At 40.0% G+C, this 20,026-nt stretch overlaps 2 protein-coding genes across 2 annotated transcripts in view; both read left to right on the top strand.

Moving 5' to 3' along the window:
• Positions 1 to 20,026, top strand: part of LOC308279535 (F-box-like/WD repeat-containing protein TBL1XR1) — a gene marked incomplete at both ends in the record, with an annotated part of 935,328 nt that overhangs the window by 602,269 nt on the left and 313,033 nt on the right.
• Positions 1 to 20,026, top strand: part of LOC308279544 (histone demethylase UTY-like) — a gene marked incomplete at both ends in the record, with an annotated part of 146,658 nt that overhangs the window by 115,334 nt on the left and 11,298 nt on the right. Inside the window, 4 exons of the mRNA XM_080719671.1 lie at positions 2,086 to 2,843; positions 10,392 to 10,521; positions 12,665 to 12,770; positions 14,240 to 14,445. Coding sequence (XP_080575797.1) covers positions 2,086 to 2,843; positions 10,392 to 10,521; positions 12,665 to 12,770; positions 14,240 to 14,445 — 1,200 coding nt within the window. The remainder of the gene's footprint in view (positions 1 to 2,085; positions 2,844 to 10,391; positions 10,522 to 12,664; positions 12,771 to 14,239; positions 14,446 to 20,026) is intronic.

Below are 20,026 nucleotides of genomic sequence, written 5' to 3'. Positions count from 1 at the left end.
ATTTAAAAGGCTCCATATACTGTATTCTGATTTAAATGTCTTGTAAGTTCAGAGTTTAAAATATTAGAACTTGAGAGCCAGGCGTGGTGGTGCACACTTGTAATCCCCGGGAGACAGGAGGAATGCGCAGGTTCGAAGCCAGCCGCACTGGCTTAAGAGACCCTGTTTCAAAAAGATAAAATAGGTCTGGGAGTGTAGCCCAGAGATAGAAGGGCTTCCAGGAACCCCAGTACCACCCCCCCCCAAATATATTAGAACCTGATTTCAGAGACATACCAGCTGATTTTAGAGGATAAAAAGTCACTTCAGTATACAACTAATTTGTGAGCTTAATTTTTTTTATCACATTAATGACTGTTACTGACAAATACTAATGTATATAAAGCCAAGCCTTTGCCTTACTACTGAATAATTCCCATTCAGAAAGCAATAACTCTATTTTCTAGCCTTTCTGAGGTTCTCCTGAAAATTGATGTTGAAAATTAAGGATAAGTTAATGTGTAGTTTAACTTAAATTGGAATTTTAAAGCTGCAGAGAAAATTGTTTTGATACTTCCAAAGTAGGATAGTTTGGAAACTAGTTAATTACTATTTGGGCATTTCTTTTTCTCTCTCTATCTATCTGTATCTCTCTATCTCTGAAGTACTGGGGATGGACCTCATGGGCATTCTACATCCAAGCTACACCCCTAGCCCTGTTATTTTGAAACAAGGTCTCACTGAATTGTGGAGGGCCTCATTAAATAGCTGAGGCTGGTCTTGATCCACAATCCTCCTATCTCAGCCTCCCAAATGCTGGGATTACAAGCGTGTGCCACCATGCCTGGCTAAACATTCTCTTATTTAAGCATTGTTTCTGAAAAAAAAAAATTAGTTAATTTGTAATTAAAATCAAAGTCTTCTTAGGTCAGTTTGCAACACTGGGCACAAACAAGTGTGTGCCACCATACCCGGCTCAATTTTTTTGTTTTTGTTTTGGTGGCACTGGAATGAAACTCAGGGGTATTCTACCTCTGAGCAATATCCCCAGCTCTACTTTTTATTCTTCATTTTTATTTGGAAACAGGGTCTCTTAAGCCACTGAGGCTGGCTTTGAACCTGCACAATCCTCCTGTCTCCGCCTCCCAAGTGTGGGGATTACAAGTGTGTGCCTGGCTTTATTCTTTATTTTGAAACAGGGTCTCACTGCATAAGTAGCTGAGGCTGACTCCAAACTGCAATTCTCTAAGTAATATCAGTATATTCTCCTAATTATGTGTTTGGGAAAAGTGCTGTCATATCATTAGTTAGGGTTGGTCTTGCCATAGTGGATAATATGAGGTCAGAAATTCAGATAGGCTATAAAACTTGTTTTTGGTCATATCAGTACTTTTCCTTTGACTTTTGTTTTTAGATCAACTTTTAACGCTTACTGATAACTTAAAAAATTTAATGAGTACACTTTATGTAAAAACTTACTATAAACAATAGTGACGGGTTTGTGTATATATAATTAGGACTCTAGTTAATTAATATATGTAAAATTTTCCATTTAAATTAAATTTAGAGACTTACTTTTCTTAAGATGAAGATGCATGTCAGAACTGACATGTGTGTTTGGACTGGGGATCGAACACAGGGGCATTCTACCTCTGAGCTATACCTCAAACCTTTCTATGTTTTGTTTTGAAACAGGATCGGAATGGGTTACTGATAGTTGCCCTAAGTTGCTGAGGTTGGCCTTGAACCTTTAAACTTTCTGTCTCAGTCTTGCAAGTACTGGGATTATAGGCATGCATCATCAGACTTTGCTCATTTTAACATTCTTAAGTATTATATGTGTAGATTTTTTTGTTGCACTAATATAATTAAATTTAGCAGCCAGGTTATTCCATTTACTTTAACAATACCAATTATTTTAAATTGTTGATTATGGAAACTTAAAATAAAGGATATAGTTAATGGTCTATATATAGTGGTACCTTTTTATTTATTTAACAGTTTTATTCCTCAGTGTTGTTCTGTAAATGCATTCTGAGTTTTCATGGTATAATAATTCAACCAATTATTTTTATTTTTTTTCTTTCTTTTCTTTCTTTTTTTCAGGGGCTTCATAAAGGTCAGAGTTCACATTTGGGAGGACCCAATGATGAACAACCTCAGTTCCCTACTAGGTCTAACCAGTATCTCCAGACATCTTGTACTGATATTCAGAATCAGAATGGACATCACATTCTGCCTAGAAATTCAGTAGCACAAGGGGATGCTCTCAATAACCTCTCCTTTCACATTGCTACCTCAGGTGGACAAAAAGATATTGTTACCAAAGAGAGCAAGCCTTCAAGAAATATATCCTTGGGGTCTGAAATAAGCAGGCATGCTGGAGACACCTCTAATAGCTGTGCTGGTATGAAGGGATTTTCAAACCATGTTCATCAGGTGACAGCAGTTGCTATTTCCAGTCCTAACCATGGAGATTCTGTGTCACCAAATTTAATCATTGCAGACAATCCTCAGCTCTCTGCCTTGTTGATTGGAAGAGCCAGTGACAGTATGAGTACTGGAACCTGTGATAAAGTCAATAATAGTAATATAAAGACTGATAATTCTGTTGCCTCTTCACCTTCTTCAGCCATTTCCATAGCAACGCCTTCTCCAAAGTCCACAGAGCAGATAAGCACACACAGTGTTACCAGCCTTAGTCCTACTGGTGGGTTAACAATTAATGGAGAAGGGATGGATAATTCACAGAGCTCTACAAAAGTAGTCCTGCCTGTAGTTAGCCACAAATCTAGTCCTAAGACTATACCATCGATGTCTGTGTCCATATACTCCAATTCAACAGAAGTTCTGAAGGCATGCAGGTTAGTATGGGAAAGTTCACCAGAAAGTGAAAACAGCTGTTATTGCCCAGATCAGAAGACATAAAACCAAGATTTTTTTAAAGTAGAAATGCAATTTTGTTTTTTTTAATATATAGCCAAAGATAGTAAAGTTAAATATCTAAAATAAGTTTCATAAGAAACTTTGTGTTTAAAAGTTGTAGTTACTTGGGCTTTATCTGAGAGATAATGTCTATGTCTAGTATTTTATTGGTTATAAGAGCTGTTATCTATGTGATTGACTTTATTCTGGGCTTTAAAATGAGAATGGGAGCCAGGCTTGGTGGCACACCTGCCGTTTTATTTTCTTGTTGCTCAGAGTTGTTGGATATTAAAGTAAGAGTGGATCCCTCTGACTATTAAGACTAGTATTTACTTACATTTGAAAAGACATTTTGATAAGAGACTTTGATAAGAAGAGATGATAAAGCATGGCATGGTGGTGTACTCTTGTAATCCATATACTTGGGAGGCTGAGACAGGAGGATCGTGAAGCCAGCCTCAGCTACTTAGTGAGGCTCTCAGTAATGTAGTGAGACCCTGTTTCCAAATAAAGTATAAAATGGGTCTGGGAGTGTAGCCTGGAGGTAGAAAGCCCCTGGGTTTCATCTCAACCAGTACCACCAAAAAAAAAAAAAAAAAAAAAAAAAAAAAGAAGAGATTATAAAATGAAGAAGAGAGCCAGGAAAATTTGAGGTGCATATTATTCTGATTTCAATACTGAAATATATATATATATATATATATATCAGGCACCCTTTTCTTTCTATTGGTTATAAATGTTAGCAGAACTTTTTCTACTTCCACCTTCAGCCTTAGTTTATTCTTTTTTTTAAGTAATTAAAAAGTAAAATTACATTTATTTATTTATTTATTTAGTGGTAATGGGGTTCCTAGAAGCCCTTCTACCTCCGGGCTACACTCCCAGACCTATTTTATACTTTTTTATTTTTTGAAACAAGGGTCTCTTAAGCCAGTGCACGATCCTCCTGTCTCCGCCTCCCAAACATGGGGATTACAAGCATGCACCATCACACCCAGCCTTATTCTTTATTTTGAAACATCTCACTAAGTTGCGGAAGGACTCACAAGTAGTTGAGGCTGGCCATTACCTGCGATCCTCTCGTCTCAGCCTCCCAAATACTGGGGTTACAAGTGTGTATCATCATGTCCAGTTTAGGAGGACTTTTTGCTGTGCCAGAGATACATAATTTTTTCTTTGTTCCTCCTCCTCCCCCTCCCCTCCCCTCCCTCCCTCCCTCCCCCCCCCCATATATCTTCTTTTGGTGGTACTGGGGTTCCTGGAAACCCTTCTTCCTCCGGGCTACACTCCCAGACCTATTTTTATATTTTTATTTGGAAACAAGGTCTCTTAAGCCAACGAGGCTGGCTTCGAACCTGTGCGATCCTCCTGTCTCCACCTCCCAAGCGCGGGGATTACAAGCGTGCGCCACCACGCCCGGCTATCACGATTATTTATATACAAAACCAATATTAAAATGAGTAATGGAGATTCATCTCATGGATATTCTATCTTCAAGCTACACACTCAGCCCTTTTCTTTCTTTCTTTTTCTTTTTCTTTTTCTTTTTTTCTTTTTTTTGTGGGTCTGGGGATGGAACTCAGTGGCATTCTACCTCTGAGAGGCAACCCAGCCCTCTTTTTTATTCATTTTGAAAGAGGGTCTCACTGAGTTGCAAAGGTCCTCACTAAGTAGCTGAGGTTGTCCTAGAACCGAGATCCTCCAGTCTCAGCCTCCTGAATGCTGGGATTACAAGCGTGTGCCACCACACCTGGCTTAGCCCTTTTATATTTTGAAACATTCTAAATTGTTAAGACTCTTGGAAAGGTATTGAGACTGAGCTCAAACCTGTTATTCTCCTGTGTCAGCTTGCCAAGTACTGGTTATTACAGGCATGTACTGCCATACCAGGCATGCTTTTACTTTTGAAAGTTGAAAGTACCATAAGATACCTTTGGGTGCAAGTATTATTTCTCCAATTTACTAATGAAAAAGCACTCCTCACTTCCTCCAAAAGGAAAAGGAAGCTGAAAAGAGGGGAAGGAGAGAGAATGATTGAAAATGAATGAATGAATGAATGAATGAGAGAGAATGTAAAGATTGGATTCTTTTTTTTTTTTCCCTAGGTGTGGGAATGGAACCCAGGGACCTTTGACCTTCATGCTATACCCCCTGCCATATTTTTTATTCCTTATTTTGAAACAGGGTCTCACTAAGTTGTGGGGGGCCTAAGTAGCTGAGGCTGTCCGCCAATCTCAATTCTCCAGTCTCAGCCTCCCAACTCACCACGCCTGGCTTAAAGATTGGATTCTGCCGGGCGTGGTGGCGCACACTTGTAATCTCTGCGCTTGGGAGGCTGAGACAGGGGATCGCACAGGTTTTAAGCCAGTCTTGGCTACTTAGACTCTGTTTCCAAATAAAATATAAAATAGGTCTGGGAGGATAGCCTGGAGGTAGAAAGCCTCTGGGTTCCACTCCTAGTACCACCCAAAAAAAAAAAAAAAAAAAGATTGGATTCTAAAAGCTAGGTATAGAAGTATTCTGAATCTGCCGGGCCTAGTGTCACATGCCTGTAACCTTGTACTTGGAAAGCTAAGACAGGAGGTTCAGAAGTTTAGGGATCACTTCAGCAAGTTGGGAGATTCTCATCACTCTTAACAAGACCCTGTTTCAAAATAAGAAATAAAACCAGACTGGGGTAGCTCAAAGGTAGGATGCCTCTTAATTTAATCCCCAGTACCACACACAGAAAAAAAAAATATTTTTAATCTTAATGAGCTAGGCAGAAATGATAGTTACTATGTATAAACAGACTATCAGTTGATAGTGGTCTATTCTGAGCAGAAGTCTTAAAAATTCAGAGAAATAGAAAAGAACATTGATTTTAAGTGAGGTATGATGGTGGATTCCTGTAATCCCAGTACTTGGGAAATTGAGACAGGAGGATCACAGGTCCAAAGCCAGCATTAGCAATTTAGTGAGAGCCTGTCTCCAAATAAAAAATGAAATACGGCTGTGTATAGCCCAGAGCTATGCCCTTGGGTTCAATCCCCAGTGCAAGAAATAAATAAATAATGAAAATAAATATAATTTCCCTAGTTTAGGAAATTTATGAGGATTGATAATATTAATTAACTATTGCTAAGATACTTTGAAGAACATCTTACAGGCCAGGTGCGGTGGTACATCCTTGTAATCTTAGTACTTGGGAGGCTGAGGCAGGAGGATCGCGGTTCACAGACAGCTTCAGCAATTTAGGCCCTCAACAATTTAGTGAGAATTTGTTTCAAACTTAAGAACAAAATATAGGACTAGGTGTAGTGCAGAGGTCAAATGTACTTGAGTTCAATCCCCAGTACTCTACATACACAAAAAAGTATCTTACACTTTTATACTAAACAATTTTGGTTTTTGCCCTGTGAAAGCACATATATCTGACTTGATCATAATATGTAGGAAACATTACATAGTTATTTTTGATCTACACATCTCTGCAATAGTTTTTAGCATTGTACTTAAGATTTATTTTATTTTATTTTATTTTTCTTGTGTGTGTGTGTGGTGCTGGGAATGGAATCCAGAGGCTTTCTTCCTTCAGGCTACACTCCCAGACCTATTTTCTATTTTATTTGGAAACAGGGTCTCACTAAGTTACTGAGAGCTTTGAACCCACGCGATCCTCCTGTCTCAGCCTCTCAAGTACTAGAATTAAAAGGGTGAGCCACCATGCCCGGCATTGTACTTAAGATTTGTTTTTGTAGTTGTTGTTGTACTGGGGATTGAACTAAGGGACATTCTACCTCTGAGCTACACCCCCAGACATATTTCATTTTTATTTTGAAATAGGGTCTTACTAGGTTGATGAGTAAGTGTCTCATTACTTGCTTAGGCTATCCTCAAATCTGCGATCCTCCTATCTCAGCCTCCCTAGTACAGGAGTACTGGGATTACAGGTATGTGCCAGTACACCTAGCTAAATAAATCTGTTTTTAAAAAGCTGTTATAAAACTGTAGAAATTACTGTCAGTTCTTATTTTCTCATTTCTGTATGTTAGTATAAACTTATAGCACCACCATAAATAAGCAAAAGAAACTTTTCCAAAGTTAAACACTTGATCAATATCTTGTATTTTAAATTTTATTTATTTATTTATTTTTTGATGGTATGGGGGTAGAACCCAGAAGCTTTCTACTTCTGGGCCATTTTATATTTTATTTGGAAACAGGGTCTCACTAAATTGCTGAGAGCCTCACTAAGTAACTGAGGCTGGCTTCGAACCTGTGCAATCTTCCTGTCTCAGCCTCCCAAGCGCAGGGATTACAAGCGTGCGCCACCACACCCAGCGTATTTTAAATTTTAATACAATCATGTGTTGACATATCAATGGGTGATTTTTATCATTTTTACCGAAGTAGAAGTATACAACGATGTTCATAATTTTACTCGACAATGTAATCTAGTATGTTATTGACTGAAATGTGTGACTATATATATCACATTACTTTTCCCTCTAGCAAATGAGCTTTATTGAAACTGAATCCTGTCTTATTTAAAATGTAAAGCTAGCCATGACATTTTAAATAACTGTCATCTAGTACTTAGGAGGCTGAAATAGGAATATCACAGGTTCAAGGTCAGTCTCAGCAATTTAGTTAGACTCAGCAACCTAGGAAGACCTATTTTCAACCTAAAAAGGGCTGAAACATAGCTTGGAGGTAGAATGCTCCTGGGTTCCATCCCCTTTACCCTCACCCCCAAAAAAGTAAACAGGAATATGACTTAGCATTGAAAACAGTATTTTATTATGTAGAGATGATGACTGACTCTTTATTATACTGTCCTTATGAGGATACTTGGATTGTCCAATTAGCCAAGTGTTTTTTTTTGTTGTTGTTGTTACCTACAATTTGTACGTTAGGATCCATCCAACATTTAAAATTTATAAAGCTTAAGCTGAATCAGGTCAAATTAAAAATATATATATAGTTTTACTGGTACATTGTAATCTGACAAAATAATGTAATTCAGAGTGATAGGGACATACATGTACACACCACTTGGTGGACTTCCTTCCAGCTCCCTCCTCATAGATCCAACTCCTTTTTTTTTTTTTTTTATTGTGGGTCTGGGGATGGAACCCAGGGGCATTGGACCTCCAAGCTACACCCCCAGGCCTATTTTTTATTCTTTATTTTGAAACTGGGTCTCACTGAGTTGCAAAGGGCCCCAGTAAGTAGTTGAGGCTGTCTGTGAACCACAATCCTCCAGGCTCAGCCTCACAAATGCTGGGTTTACAAATGTGAGCCACAATGCCCGGCTTCCAACTCTAACATATCTTTCTTAATGCTTTGTGGAGGGATTCTAAATAGTAGTTTAAAATTTTACTACTAGACAGTAATTTAAATTTTATCTTTAATAAATAGTTCTTACAAATTTGATTTATAATGTAAATCTTGGCACTTATTTTTGTGGTACTGGGGATGGATCCCATGGGCTTTCTACCCCTGGGCTACACTCTCAGATCTATTTTACATTTTATTTGGAAACAGGGTCTCACCATATGTGTGTGTGTGTGTGTGTGTGTGTGTGTGTGTGTGTGTGTGTGTGTGTGTGTGTGAAGCCTTAGTTATTAGTAGTACAATTATAATGATCCTCATAAGAAATTGTCTTTGTAAAGAAAGAAAGAAAGAAAGAAAGAAAGCAAAGCAATGATAATTTTAGTTTCAGCTATATTGTTCTATAATTTGAAATGAGACAATAGTTTCTTTTTAAGTATATACAGGTACTATATAGGTTTTATTTTTCAAAGTAGAAGTTTATATTTTTATTTGAATCTTAGTATTTAATGTATATTTTCTTTGATATTTTAATACATTGTTTAATGAATTTTAAAAATTATGTAAGAGAGCTTGAGTCTTTTGAAAGGCTCAACAGTTTTCTGAATATTTTTAAATGTTAAGGATTTAGAAATACTATTCTTAAATTCTTAGACCAGAAGAATTTGAGTTTTGAAAGTAATCATTACCACATTTTGAGATTTATATTTTTACAAATGTGATATTTTTTCCTATATGAAAAAATGAATCTGGATACTATTAATTAATAATTATGTACAATTGAGAATACATCACAAGTGTATACATCACTTCAAAAATTATTGTAAATTATAAATTCTGCAGTCTTATTGTGAATATTAGCCAATAATTACATAGAATATAAGTTTTGAAGTGATTTTTTTTTTTTTTGTGGTACTAGAGGTGGAACCCAGAGGCTTTTCTACCTCCGGGCTATACTCCCAGACCTATTTTCTATTTTATTTGGAAACAGGGTCTCACTAAGTTGCTGAGAGCCTCACTAAGTAGCTGAGGCTGGCTTCGAACCTGCGCGATCCTCCTGTCTCAGCCTCCCAAGTACTGGGATTACAAGCGTGTTCCCCCACGCCTGGCTGAAGTGATTTTTTGAAACAGATGGAGTTTCTGGTTTGGGAAGTTTTCACCAAGATATTTTAGAAATAGTTATTAAGATGTTATGTACGAGCCAGGCGTGGTGGCGCACGCTTGTAATCCCAGCATTTAGGAGGCTGAGACTGGAGGATTGCGGTTCTCAGACAGCTACTTAGTGAGGTCCTCTGTAACTCATTGAGACCCTGTTTCAGAATAAAAGAAAAAATTGGGCAGGGAGGGTAGCTCGGAGGTCAGATGCCTCTGGGTTCCATTCCCAGACCCCCCCAAAAAAAACAATGTATGAAAAAAGATGTATAGGGCTGGGATGACGCTTAGTGGCAAAGTGCAATGCCCTGTATTCAATCTCTAATACCAAATAGAAAAGATTAAAAAAAAAAAAAAGGAGAGACTGAGTAAAGAGATATATTATGATACTGTTAATAGTATCAAAACCCTTTTGACTATTTTAATAGTTAATGTAGAAAATTTAAGGGTAAAATGTGGTACAGAGAAAATTAGAGTTCATACCTAATCTTGAAGTAAGAAAATAATTTGGAAAGTTATAAACAATAACAAAAGTAATTTGATCTGGGCCTATGGTGCATGCCTATAATCCCAGCATTTGGGAGGCTGCGACAGAAGGATCTGGGTTTGTAGCCAGCCTCAGCTACTTAGTGAGGCCCTGTGCAACTCAGTGTGAGCCTGTTTCGAAATAAATAATAAATAATAGGGCTGGGGGCAAAGCTCAGAGGTAGAATGCCTTGGGTTCTTTCTATCCCTGTAACACACACACACACACACACACACACACACACACACACACACACACTAATTTGTGCCATATATAGTATATTTAATTTAATTAAATAATTTTGCTTGACTATGTGTTTAGTTAAAAAATTAGAGACTTTCTACTGAAATTAATATCTATTCTGTTTTTTAAAATTAATCTGAATATTCTAGAATCATTGTATTTTTATAAATGCTTTATTCCTAACAATTCAGATTTTTTGATTTTTGAAATACCTGTACTATTGATATATTTCTACTTCTTTTTTTTAAAGGAATCTATGTAAAAATGGCTTGTCTGATAGTCACATTCTGTTGGATAAATGTCCGCCTCCAAGACCACCAGCTTCACCATACCCTCCCTTGCCAAAGGAAAAGTTGAATCCACCCACACCTAGTATTTATGTGAGTCTCAGTTGATTAATCAAAAGTAAATGAAGTCTTTGAACTGACTTGTCTTTTCAAGATATAATTTTTTTTCTGTTTTCTTTTCTTTTCTTTCTTTTTTTTTTTTTTTTTTTTTTTGTCGCTCTGGGGATGGAACCCAGAGTCATTCTACCTCCGAGCTACACCCCTGTGCTATTTTTTTTAATACTTCATTTGAACCGGGTCTCACTGAGTTGCAAAGGACCTCACTAAGTAGCTGAGGCTGTCTGCGAACTGTGAACCTCCAGTCTCAGCCTCCTGAATGCTGGGATTACAAGCGTGCGCCACCACACCCAGTGATATAAATATTTTTAATTCAGTTCAGATGTCCTTTAGGAAATATTAAGTTTCTTCACAGAGTAAATATTTCAGAAATATCTCTATATATCAGCTATAATGAATCAGTGTTCTTAGTCTAGATGTGGCCCACCATCTTCTTTTTATAAAGAAAGTTTTGTTGGAACGGAGCTCTACTCAATTATTTATATTTTTCTGATTGCATTTTTAGAGTTAAGTAATTGAAAATTTTTAAAAAATGTAGTTCTATAAAGTAAAAACTTTATGTCTAGTCTCTGACAGAAAAGTTTGTTAATCACTGGAATATTGACTCAGCCTTCCCAAGTTAGAGGATGACAGGTATATGCCACCACACCTAGAATTTTTATGAGGAAATTGGAGATTTTCCCCCCTCCCCGCTGTGATATTAATCCTTTACCAAATTAAATGTTGTAGCTCTATTTAGTGGAAGTTGAAATGTAGATGAAAATAAAGCTTTCAAATAAATGTTGAGGGGATAAATACAAACTTAAAATTTTTCCTTTGCAGGTCTCATTAAACATTAAAAAATTCATAGTTGTTTTAAAAATATTTTGATTTTATATTTTACGTTTCACTTTCAACCTCTTTAAGAAATCATGGGAAATATACTTGAAAAGTACACTTGGAAATACTTGTGTAGCTAAAATATTTAAATAATTTTTTGGATCAATAATGGGGAAGTACACTTGGAAATACTTGGGTAGCTAAAAATATAAATTTTTTTTGTATCTTGTGTGATAAAAGAGATAAAACAACTTTTTGTGTGTGTGTGTGGTACTGGGGGTGTAACTCAGAGGCTTTTCTACCTCCCATCTATACTCCCAGACCCATTTTATATATTTTTTGGAAACAGGGTCTCACTGAGTTGCTGAGAGCCTCACAAAGTAGCTGAGGCTGGCCTCAAACCTTCGCCATCCTCCTGTCTCAGCCTCCCAAGTGTGGCGATTACAAGAGTGCGCCACCACGCCAGCTAAAACATCTTTTAATAAATGAATCTGTTTGGGCCTGGTGGAGCATACACCTATGGCTGAGACAGGAGAATTGTGAATCCAGACCAGTAACTTAGAGAAATGGTTTATGAAAGAGGAAGGAAGGAAGGAAGGGAGGGAGGGAGGGAGGGAGGGAGGGAGGGAGGGAGGGAGGGAGGGAGGGGTGGGCTGTGAGTTCTGGGCATAGTAATCCCAGTAGTTGAAAGGCTGAGACAGGAGGATCACAGATTTATGGCCAACTTGGTGAGGCCCTCCACAATTTAGTAAGGTCCTGTTTCTAAATAAAGAATAAAATTGGGCTGAGGGTATAGCTCAAATGTGAAATACCTATGAATTCAATCCCCAGTACGACAAAAATGAAAAGAAAAAAACAACAACAAATTTAACATTTGTTTGTTCGTTTTCACTGTGAATTGAACCTAGAAATCACTCTGCTTCTTTAGATAAACCCCTCAGCCCTGTTTTATTTATTTATTTGAAAACTAGGGTCTCACCAGGTTGCTGAGAGTCTCACTGGTAGATTGCTGAGCCTTTCCTTCAACCTGTGATCTTTCTGTCTTAGTTTCCTGGGATTAGCTGTGTTGTGCCTATGTTCCCAGCTTACATGTACTTTTTTAAATGAGAAATTTATATAACTGTTGTCGCTCCAATTTTTTTAAACAAGATTAATAGTAAATAACCATAGTATGTAACAATGCAATATTAACTGTTACAGATTCATTGTACATTTTAAACTTGCCAGATGGATGTAAAAATGAGTTTGCAATATATTTAGTCACTTTTCTGAGGCCTAACAAAACATTTTTACTTTTCAGTTGGAAAATAAACGTGATGCTTTCTTTCCTCCATTACATCAATTTTGTACAAATCCAAAAAACCCTGTAACAGTAATACGTGGCCTTGCTGGAGCTCTCAAGTTAGGTAAGCTTAAAAAAACACAGCATTACTTTTACTATTTTTAAACCTAGAACACCAATTAATACTCTTTTATTTTCAGTTTCTTCCTTCCCTCCCTCCCTTCCTCTTTCTCTCCTTTTCTTCTTTCCTTATTGAATCTAGGGTCATTGGGCCTCTGAGTTGAACCCCCCTCCCCATTACTTTTAATTTAGAAACAGGGTCTTGCTAAATTGTCATGCGCTGACCTTGAACCTGGGATCCTCTTTACTGATCCTCCCACGTACTGGGATCATAAGCACCACCATGCCTGGCTATTTTCAGCATTTTGAAATTTAATTCTGTTTGTAGATTATCTTTCTTGCTATCACTGTCTTTATTTCTTCCTCCATCTCTGTTTCTGTTTCTGCCTTTCTCTTCCTCATCTCTATCTCTGTATCTTTCCCCCATCTGTCTCTTATAAATGATTAAAAAATTTTGATCGTAATATTTAAAGCACTTTGGTTTTTTTTAATTTTATTTTTTAAATTTTTATATTTTTGTGGGTCTGGGATGGAACCCAGAGGCATTTGACCTCCGAGCTACACCCCTAGCCCAATGTTTTATTCTTTATTTTGAAACAGGGTCTCACTGAGTTGCTGGGGCCCTTACTAAGTAGCTGAGGCTGTCCGTGAAACACGATTCTCCTGAATCAGCCTCCCAAATGCTGGGATTACAAGCGTGCGCCACATGCCTGGCAAGCACTTTGTTTTAAAAGAATCTATGTCCAATTATATTGAATTTGAACAAGCATGTTTTCAACATCTAATATAATTGATGTGCATTTTTGGCAATTTAAATAGGATTTTTATTTAAAAATTATAAAATATGAACATTTTAGGTTACATAAATGAAGATATTTTAAATATGAAACATAAAGAGTATTTATTGATATTGCTTATAAACACCACAGATGGCTTATTACACCAATTCTGTTAGTTACATCCAGGGACTAATCCTCAAATCTGTGGTACCAAATAATTTACAACTTAATCTTAAGGGAAACTGATGGAACTTTATAAAACAAAATAATTCACCGGGCATGGTGGTACAGGCTTGTAATCCCCGTGCTTTGGAGGCGAAGACAGGAGGATTGCGCAGGTTCAAAGCCAACTGCGATGGCTTAAGAGACCCTGTTTCCAAATACAAAAAAGTATAAAATAGCCGGGCATGGTGTTGTATGCTTTAATTGCTTTAATCCCTGTGCTTGGGAGGCGGAGACAGGAGGATCGCACAGGTTCGAAGCCAGCTGTGCTGGCTTAACAGATCCTGTTTCCAAATAAAAATATAAAATAGGTCTGGGAGGGTAGCCTGGAGGTAGAAGGGCTTCCAGGAACCCCAGGGCCACCAAAAAAAAAAAAAAAAAAAGAGAGAGAAGAAGAAGAAATAAGCACAATCAAATTTTCATTGTACCGAATACTATTTTAATTACTAACAAAACTTATTTATTTATGAAGATCTTGGACTCTTCTCTACCAAAACTTTGGTGGAAGCCAACAATGAACATATAGTAGAAGTGAGGACACAGTATTTGCAACCATCTGATGAAAACTGGGATCCCACTGGAACAAAGAAAATCTGGCGTTATGAAAGTAATAGATCACATACCACAATTGCTAAATATGCACAGTACCAGGCTTCCTCCTTTCAGGAATCATTGAGAGTAAGTTTGTTTTTCTTTCTTCTCTACATTCCTCTCCAGTTTCAGTAGATCATATTTCTTTTATCCATCTGTTTGATGTATACTATTTAATGTCATATAAGTATAAGATATTACTAAAATTTCAAAATTTTACCAAGACCCTAGTGAATTAAACTTTGTTAACAGAGAAGTAAAGTTACTGTGTTAATTTGCCTTTGGGAGGGCTGGGTTGCCTTTCAGAGGTAGAATGACACTGGGTTCCATCCCCAGTAATGCAATTACATAAACAAACAAAACTGAAAGACCATTCATGTATCTTATAAAAATATTTGTCAGATTAAACAGTTCCTCAGTGGCTGAGTGAACATTTGAGCCACATAATTTTCTTCACATTGTTATCCATCTCCAGCTATATATTAGACTTGGCTTATCTTTTTTTTTTTTTTTTTAAAGTGTGAAGTACCATTGGGCATGGTGGCTCACACTTGGTTTTTGTTGTTTGTTTGTTTTGGGTTTTGGGGGGTTATTTGGTGGTGGTATTGGGGTGGAACTCAGGGGCTTTCTACCTCTGGGCTATACCTCCAGACCTATTTTATATGTTTTATTTTGAAAAAGGGTCTCACTGAGTTGCAGATGGCCTCACTAAGTAGCTGAGGCTGTCCTCAAACCTTGATCCTTCTGTCTCAGCCTCCCAAATGCTGGGATTACCAGCATGCACTACTACACCCGGCAATGGTCTTTCAGTATTCATTGTAGTCTGTAAAAAATTTGCAAAAGTAGAAATAGATAGAAATGTCTCAAAACATAGGGAGAATTGAAAACCAAAAAAAATCTTAAGCCAGATGATAGTCATTGAAATTTCTAATAAGAAGCAGAATCAGAACTTCTTAGCACATAATAAAATAAGATGTTTTAAATTCTTTTATAGAATAATCAAATAGCCAATAAAATTATTAAATATATTCCTTAAAATATATGTATAGTATATGTAAACAGTATGCAATGTAATATTTAACACCTAATATAGTTTCTGTTAGAATTGTTTGTTATTTTCATGGCTCTTTTAATTTCTATATGGCATTAGAAATTTATTTTTTTGTGTGGGGCATTGGTTGATATATTTTGATGCATTTTAAATTGATTTTTTATAGAGTATTATTTGATATTGCTTATAAACACCACAAGCCACTTGTTACACATGTGAATTTCATGAACAATTTTCCTATATCATAATCTCACCTTTATCACATTTTTCTCATTGTTCATAACTTATAACATGAACATGAAGAGAGACACTAATACATTATTGGAAGAGAATTGAGGGGGAGGGAACAGATCAAATGATACTTTATATATATGAATATATCGTTATGAATCTCACTGTGGTGCACAATTACCATAAACCAATAACATATTAATTTTTCAAAAGAGAAAAAGTTTTAAGCCGGGCGTGGTGGCGCACACTTGTAATCCCCGCACTTGGGAGGCGAAGACAGGAGGATTGGGCAGGTTCAAAGCCAGCCACGCTGGTTTAAGAGACCCTAATATAAAATAGGTCTGGGAGTGTAGCCCGGAGGTAGAAGGGCTTCCAAGAACCCCAGTACCACCAAAAAAAAAAAAAAAAAAAAAAAGAGAGAGCGAGAGATAAAAAGTTTTAAAGGGCCAAGAAATTACTGTTTTTTGTTTTTGTTTTGTGTGTGTGTGTTTGGTTCTGAGGATTGAACCCAGGGGCATTCTACCTCCAAGGTACTCTTTCAGCACAATTTTTTATTATTTAATTTTGAAACAGGGTCTCACTGAGTTTAAAGGGCATTACTAAGTAGCTGAGGCTGTCCTTAAACTGCAACCTTCCTGACTCAGCCTTCCAAGTACTGATATTACAAGCTTATGCCACAACTGCTGGTTTGTTTGTTTGTTTATTTATTTATTATTTATTTTTCCCTTGAAATGGTCTTGCTTAGGTGGGCCTTAAACCTGTAATTCTCCTTTCTCAGTCTCTCAAGTACTGGAATTACAAGGGTGCATGACCTAGCCCAGATTGTGCTTTTTTTGTTTTGTTTCTAAATAAATTTGTGTAATTCCCAAGTTTCATCATAATTTTATAAAAATTGGCGAGGTTAAATACCATATTAATGGACTTTTGACTTCTTTAGTCACTTTATTTAATGTAATAATTTGGAGATATCTTTTAAAAATATACCTGTAGCCGGGCATGGTGGCAAATGCTTGTAATCCCTGCGCTTGGGAGGTGGAGACAGGAGGATCGTGCAGGTTCAAAGCCAGCTGTACTGGCTTAAGAGACCCTGTTTCAAAAATATAAAATAGGTCTGGGAGTGTAGCCCGGAGGTAGAAGGGCTTCCAGGAACCCCAGTACCACCAATATATATATATACAATCTGTAAAGTGTGTGTGTGTGTGTGTGTGTGTGTGTGTGTGTGTGTGTGTGTGTGTGTGTGTGTGTGTGTGTGTGTGTGTTACTGGGGTTCCTGGAAACCCTTCTACCTCTGGGCTACCTCCCAGATCCATTCAGACCCATTTTATACTTTTTTGTTTTTGGAAACAGGGTCTCTTAAGCCAGTGAGGCTGGCTTCGAACCTATGTGATCCTCCTGTCTCCGCCTCCCAATCGTGGGGATTACAAGCCTGTGCAACCACACCCGGCAAATCTACCTACCTTCCTTTCTTTCTTTCTTTCTTTCTTTCTTTCTTTCTTTCTTTCTTTCTTTCTTTCTTTCTTTCTTTCTTTCTTTCTTTTGTGTGTGTGTGTCTGGGGATGGAACCCAGGGGCATTCGACCTCTGAGCTACACCCCCTGCCCTGTTTTTTATTCTTTATTTTTTTTGTTTTTTTTAAATAATTTTTATTTATTTATTTATTTTTTATTTTTTTATTTTTATTGATGCATTGTAATCATATATCACACTGGAATACAAGACTTGAGAGGATATACAAGCACACATCATCCAATTAGCCCTCATCCAGTCCCCATCCCATTCCCTCCCCCTCCCTCGATCCCATGCTTGTTTGGTGATTAACTTTGATACATATGTTTATGTACCTCCTGCTTTTTAAAGAGGCTCCATCCTCCCCTATTCCATACCCTCTGATTGGTCACCTTAATTACTTCATTGTAGGGCACTTTCTATAGTTTGACCACTTCCTGTTGTCCCTTTCCTCCTAGTTATTGCTGATTAGGGAAAGCATCTGGTTTTAATTTTCTGCGATATTTCTCTGTGCATGCCGCGTTGCAAATACCGATCCCACTCTTGACGGCCCCAATTGTGGCTTGGCTACCCGGTGGACTGATCCAGATCTCGCTGGCTCAAGCAGCAGCCTTGCCTCATCAGAGGCCCCAGTTCTGGCCTCGCTGGCCCCGACACTGGCCTAACCCCTCAGCTGGCTCCGATCCCGACCTCAGAGGGCCCAGCACCGGCCTTTCTCATGGCAGGCTCCTATGTTAGCCGATGGCCCTGGCATCGGCCTAACCCCTTGGCAGGCTCTGATCCAGGCCTCGGAGGCCTCAGTAGCGGCCTTGCCTCACGGAAGGCTCTGATGCCGGCCAGTGGCCCCAGCACCATCCTAACCTCTCAGCAGGCTCTGATCCTGGCCTTGGAGGCCCCAGCACCAGCCTTGCCTCATGGCAGGATCTGATCCTGGCCTCGCTGGCCTCAGCACCGGCCTAACCCCTCAGCAGGTTCCGATCCCGGCCTCGGAGGCCCCAGCACCGGCCTTGCCTCACAGCAGGCTCCAATCCCGGCCTCGGAGGCCCCAGCACCGGCCTAACCCCTTGGCAGGCTCCTGATCCCGGCCTCAGAGGCCTCAATAGTGGCCTTGCTCACGAAAGGCTCCGATGCCAGCCAGTGGCCCCAGCACCATCCTAACCCCTCAGCAGGCTCTGATCCCGGCCTCGGAGGCCCCAGCACCGGCCTTGTCTCGCGGCAGACTTCGATCCCAGCCTCACTGGCTCCAGCACCGGCCTAACCCCTCGGCAGGATCTGATCCCAGCCTCAGAGGCCTCAATAACGGCCTTGCCTTATGGAAGGCTCCAATGCTGGCCATTGGACCCAGTACCGGTCTAACCCCTTGGCAGGCTCTGATCCTGGCCTCGGAGGCCCCAGCACCGGCCTTGCCTTACTGCAGGCTCTGATCAGCCACGCTGGCCCTGGCACCGGCCTGACCCTTCAGCAGGCTCCGATCCCGGCCTCGCTGTCCCCGGCACCGGCCTAACCCCTCAGCAGGCTCCGATCCCGGCCTCATGCAGGCTCCGATCCCAGCCTCGCTGGCCCCAGCACTGGCCTAACCCCTCGGCAGGCTCCAATCCCAGCCTCAGAGGCCTCAATAGCGGCCTTGCCTCATGGAAGACTCCGATGCTGGCTAGTGTTCCCGGCACTGGCCGAACCCCTCAGCAGGCTCTGATCCCGGCTTCGGAGGCCCCAGCACTGGCCTTGCCTTGCGGCAGGCTCCAATCCTGGCCTCGCTGGCCCCAGCACCGGCCTAACCCCTTGGCAGGCTCCGATCCCTGCCTCAGAGGCCCCAGCACTGGCCTTGCCTCATGGCAGGCTCCGATCCCAGCCTCGCTGGCCTCAGTACCAGCCTAACCCCTCGGCAGGCTCTGATCCCGGCCTCAGAGGCCTCAATAGCGGCCTTGCCTCACGGAAGGCTCCGATGCCGGCCGTTGGCCCCAGCACCAGCCTAACCCCTTGGCAGGCTCTGATCCTGGCCTCAGAGGCCCCAGCACCGACCTTGCCTCGCGGCAGGCTTTGATCCCGGCCTCGCTGGCCCCAGCACCGGCCTAACCCCTCGGCAGGCTCTGATCCCGACCTCAGAGGACTCAATAATGGCCTTGCCTCACAGCTTTGCTGTGTCTGTCGCCAGCCTCAACCCTCGGCAAGCTCTAATCTGAGCACCCTCTTCACCCAGCTATTTTTCCCACGTTCTCGAGGGTGCGTGGTGGTGGTAGCATTCTGCCTCTGGGGTCATTACTTCAAAGGTTCCAGGTGTAATGCATCAGATCTCTGTTTCCCGAGTACTGGCCACTGCCATTGCCACTGTCTACACCATTTCAAATATTTCCCAAGCTCTTTTTCCACTCTGAATGTTGTCCAGTCTTCCTAAGCATGTGCGACGGTAGCATTCCACCTTTGGTGTAATTTCTCCAAAAATAATAATAATAATAATAAGGTTGTTAGGCTCCGATTTCTGCTTCTCCTGAATACAAGTCTCCACCGCCAACGCGGAGACCACTTTCAGCACCGCCTTTCCCCTTGGTCTCCGCTAAAGTCTCTCTCCTTACAGGTGATGTCCAAGATTTTTAACAATGTAGAGAAAAAACAGTCCTCCTTAGCGGGGAATTTTTCCAATAATTCCAGTTCATTTGGATAAGTTTTGTCTGCATCTCCAGTGTCCTGGCATCCACCACCTCCTTGACCCCTCTCCGATATTTTCCTTTTTTTTTTTTCTTTTCCTTTTTTACAGGGTCTTTCAGGGTGGAGAGGGGTTCACCTAGGGGTGCCCCGCCAGTGTCTGCCCACCTGCCCAGGGTCGGGGCCGGACCACAGGGTCCTTCTGGGTGGAGAGGGGGGTCGCCTAGGGGTGCCCCGCCAG

Source organism: Muscardinus avellanarius, assembly GCF_963383645.1.
Source record: "Muscardinus avellanarius genome assembly, chromosome: Y".
Lineage (NCBI taxonomy): Eukaryota > Metazoa > Chordata > Mammalia > Rodentia > Gliridae > Muscardinus > Muscardinus avellanarius.
The sequence above is the reverse complement of the archived record's forward strand: the minus strand, read 5'-3'. Positions and strand labels throughout refer to the sequence as shown.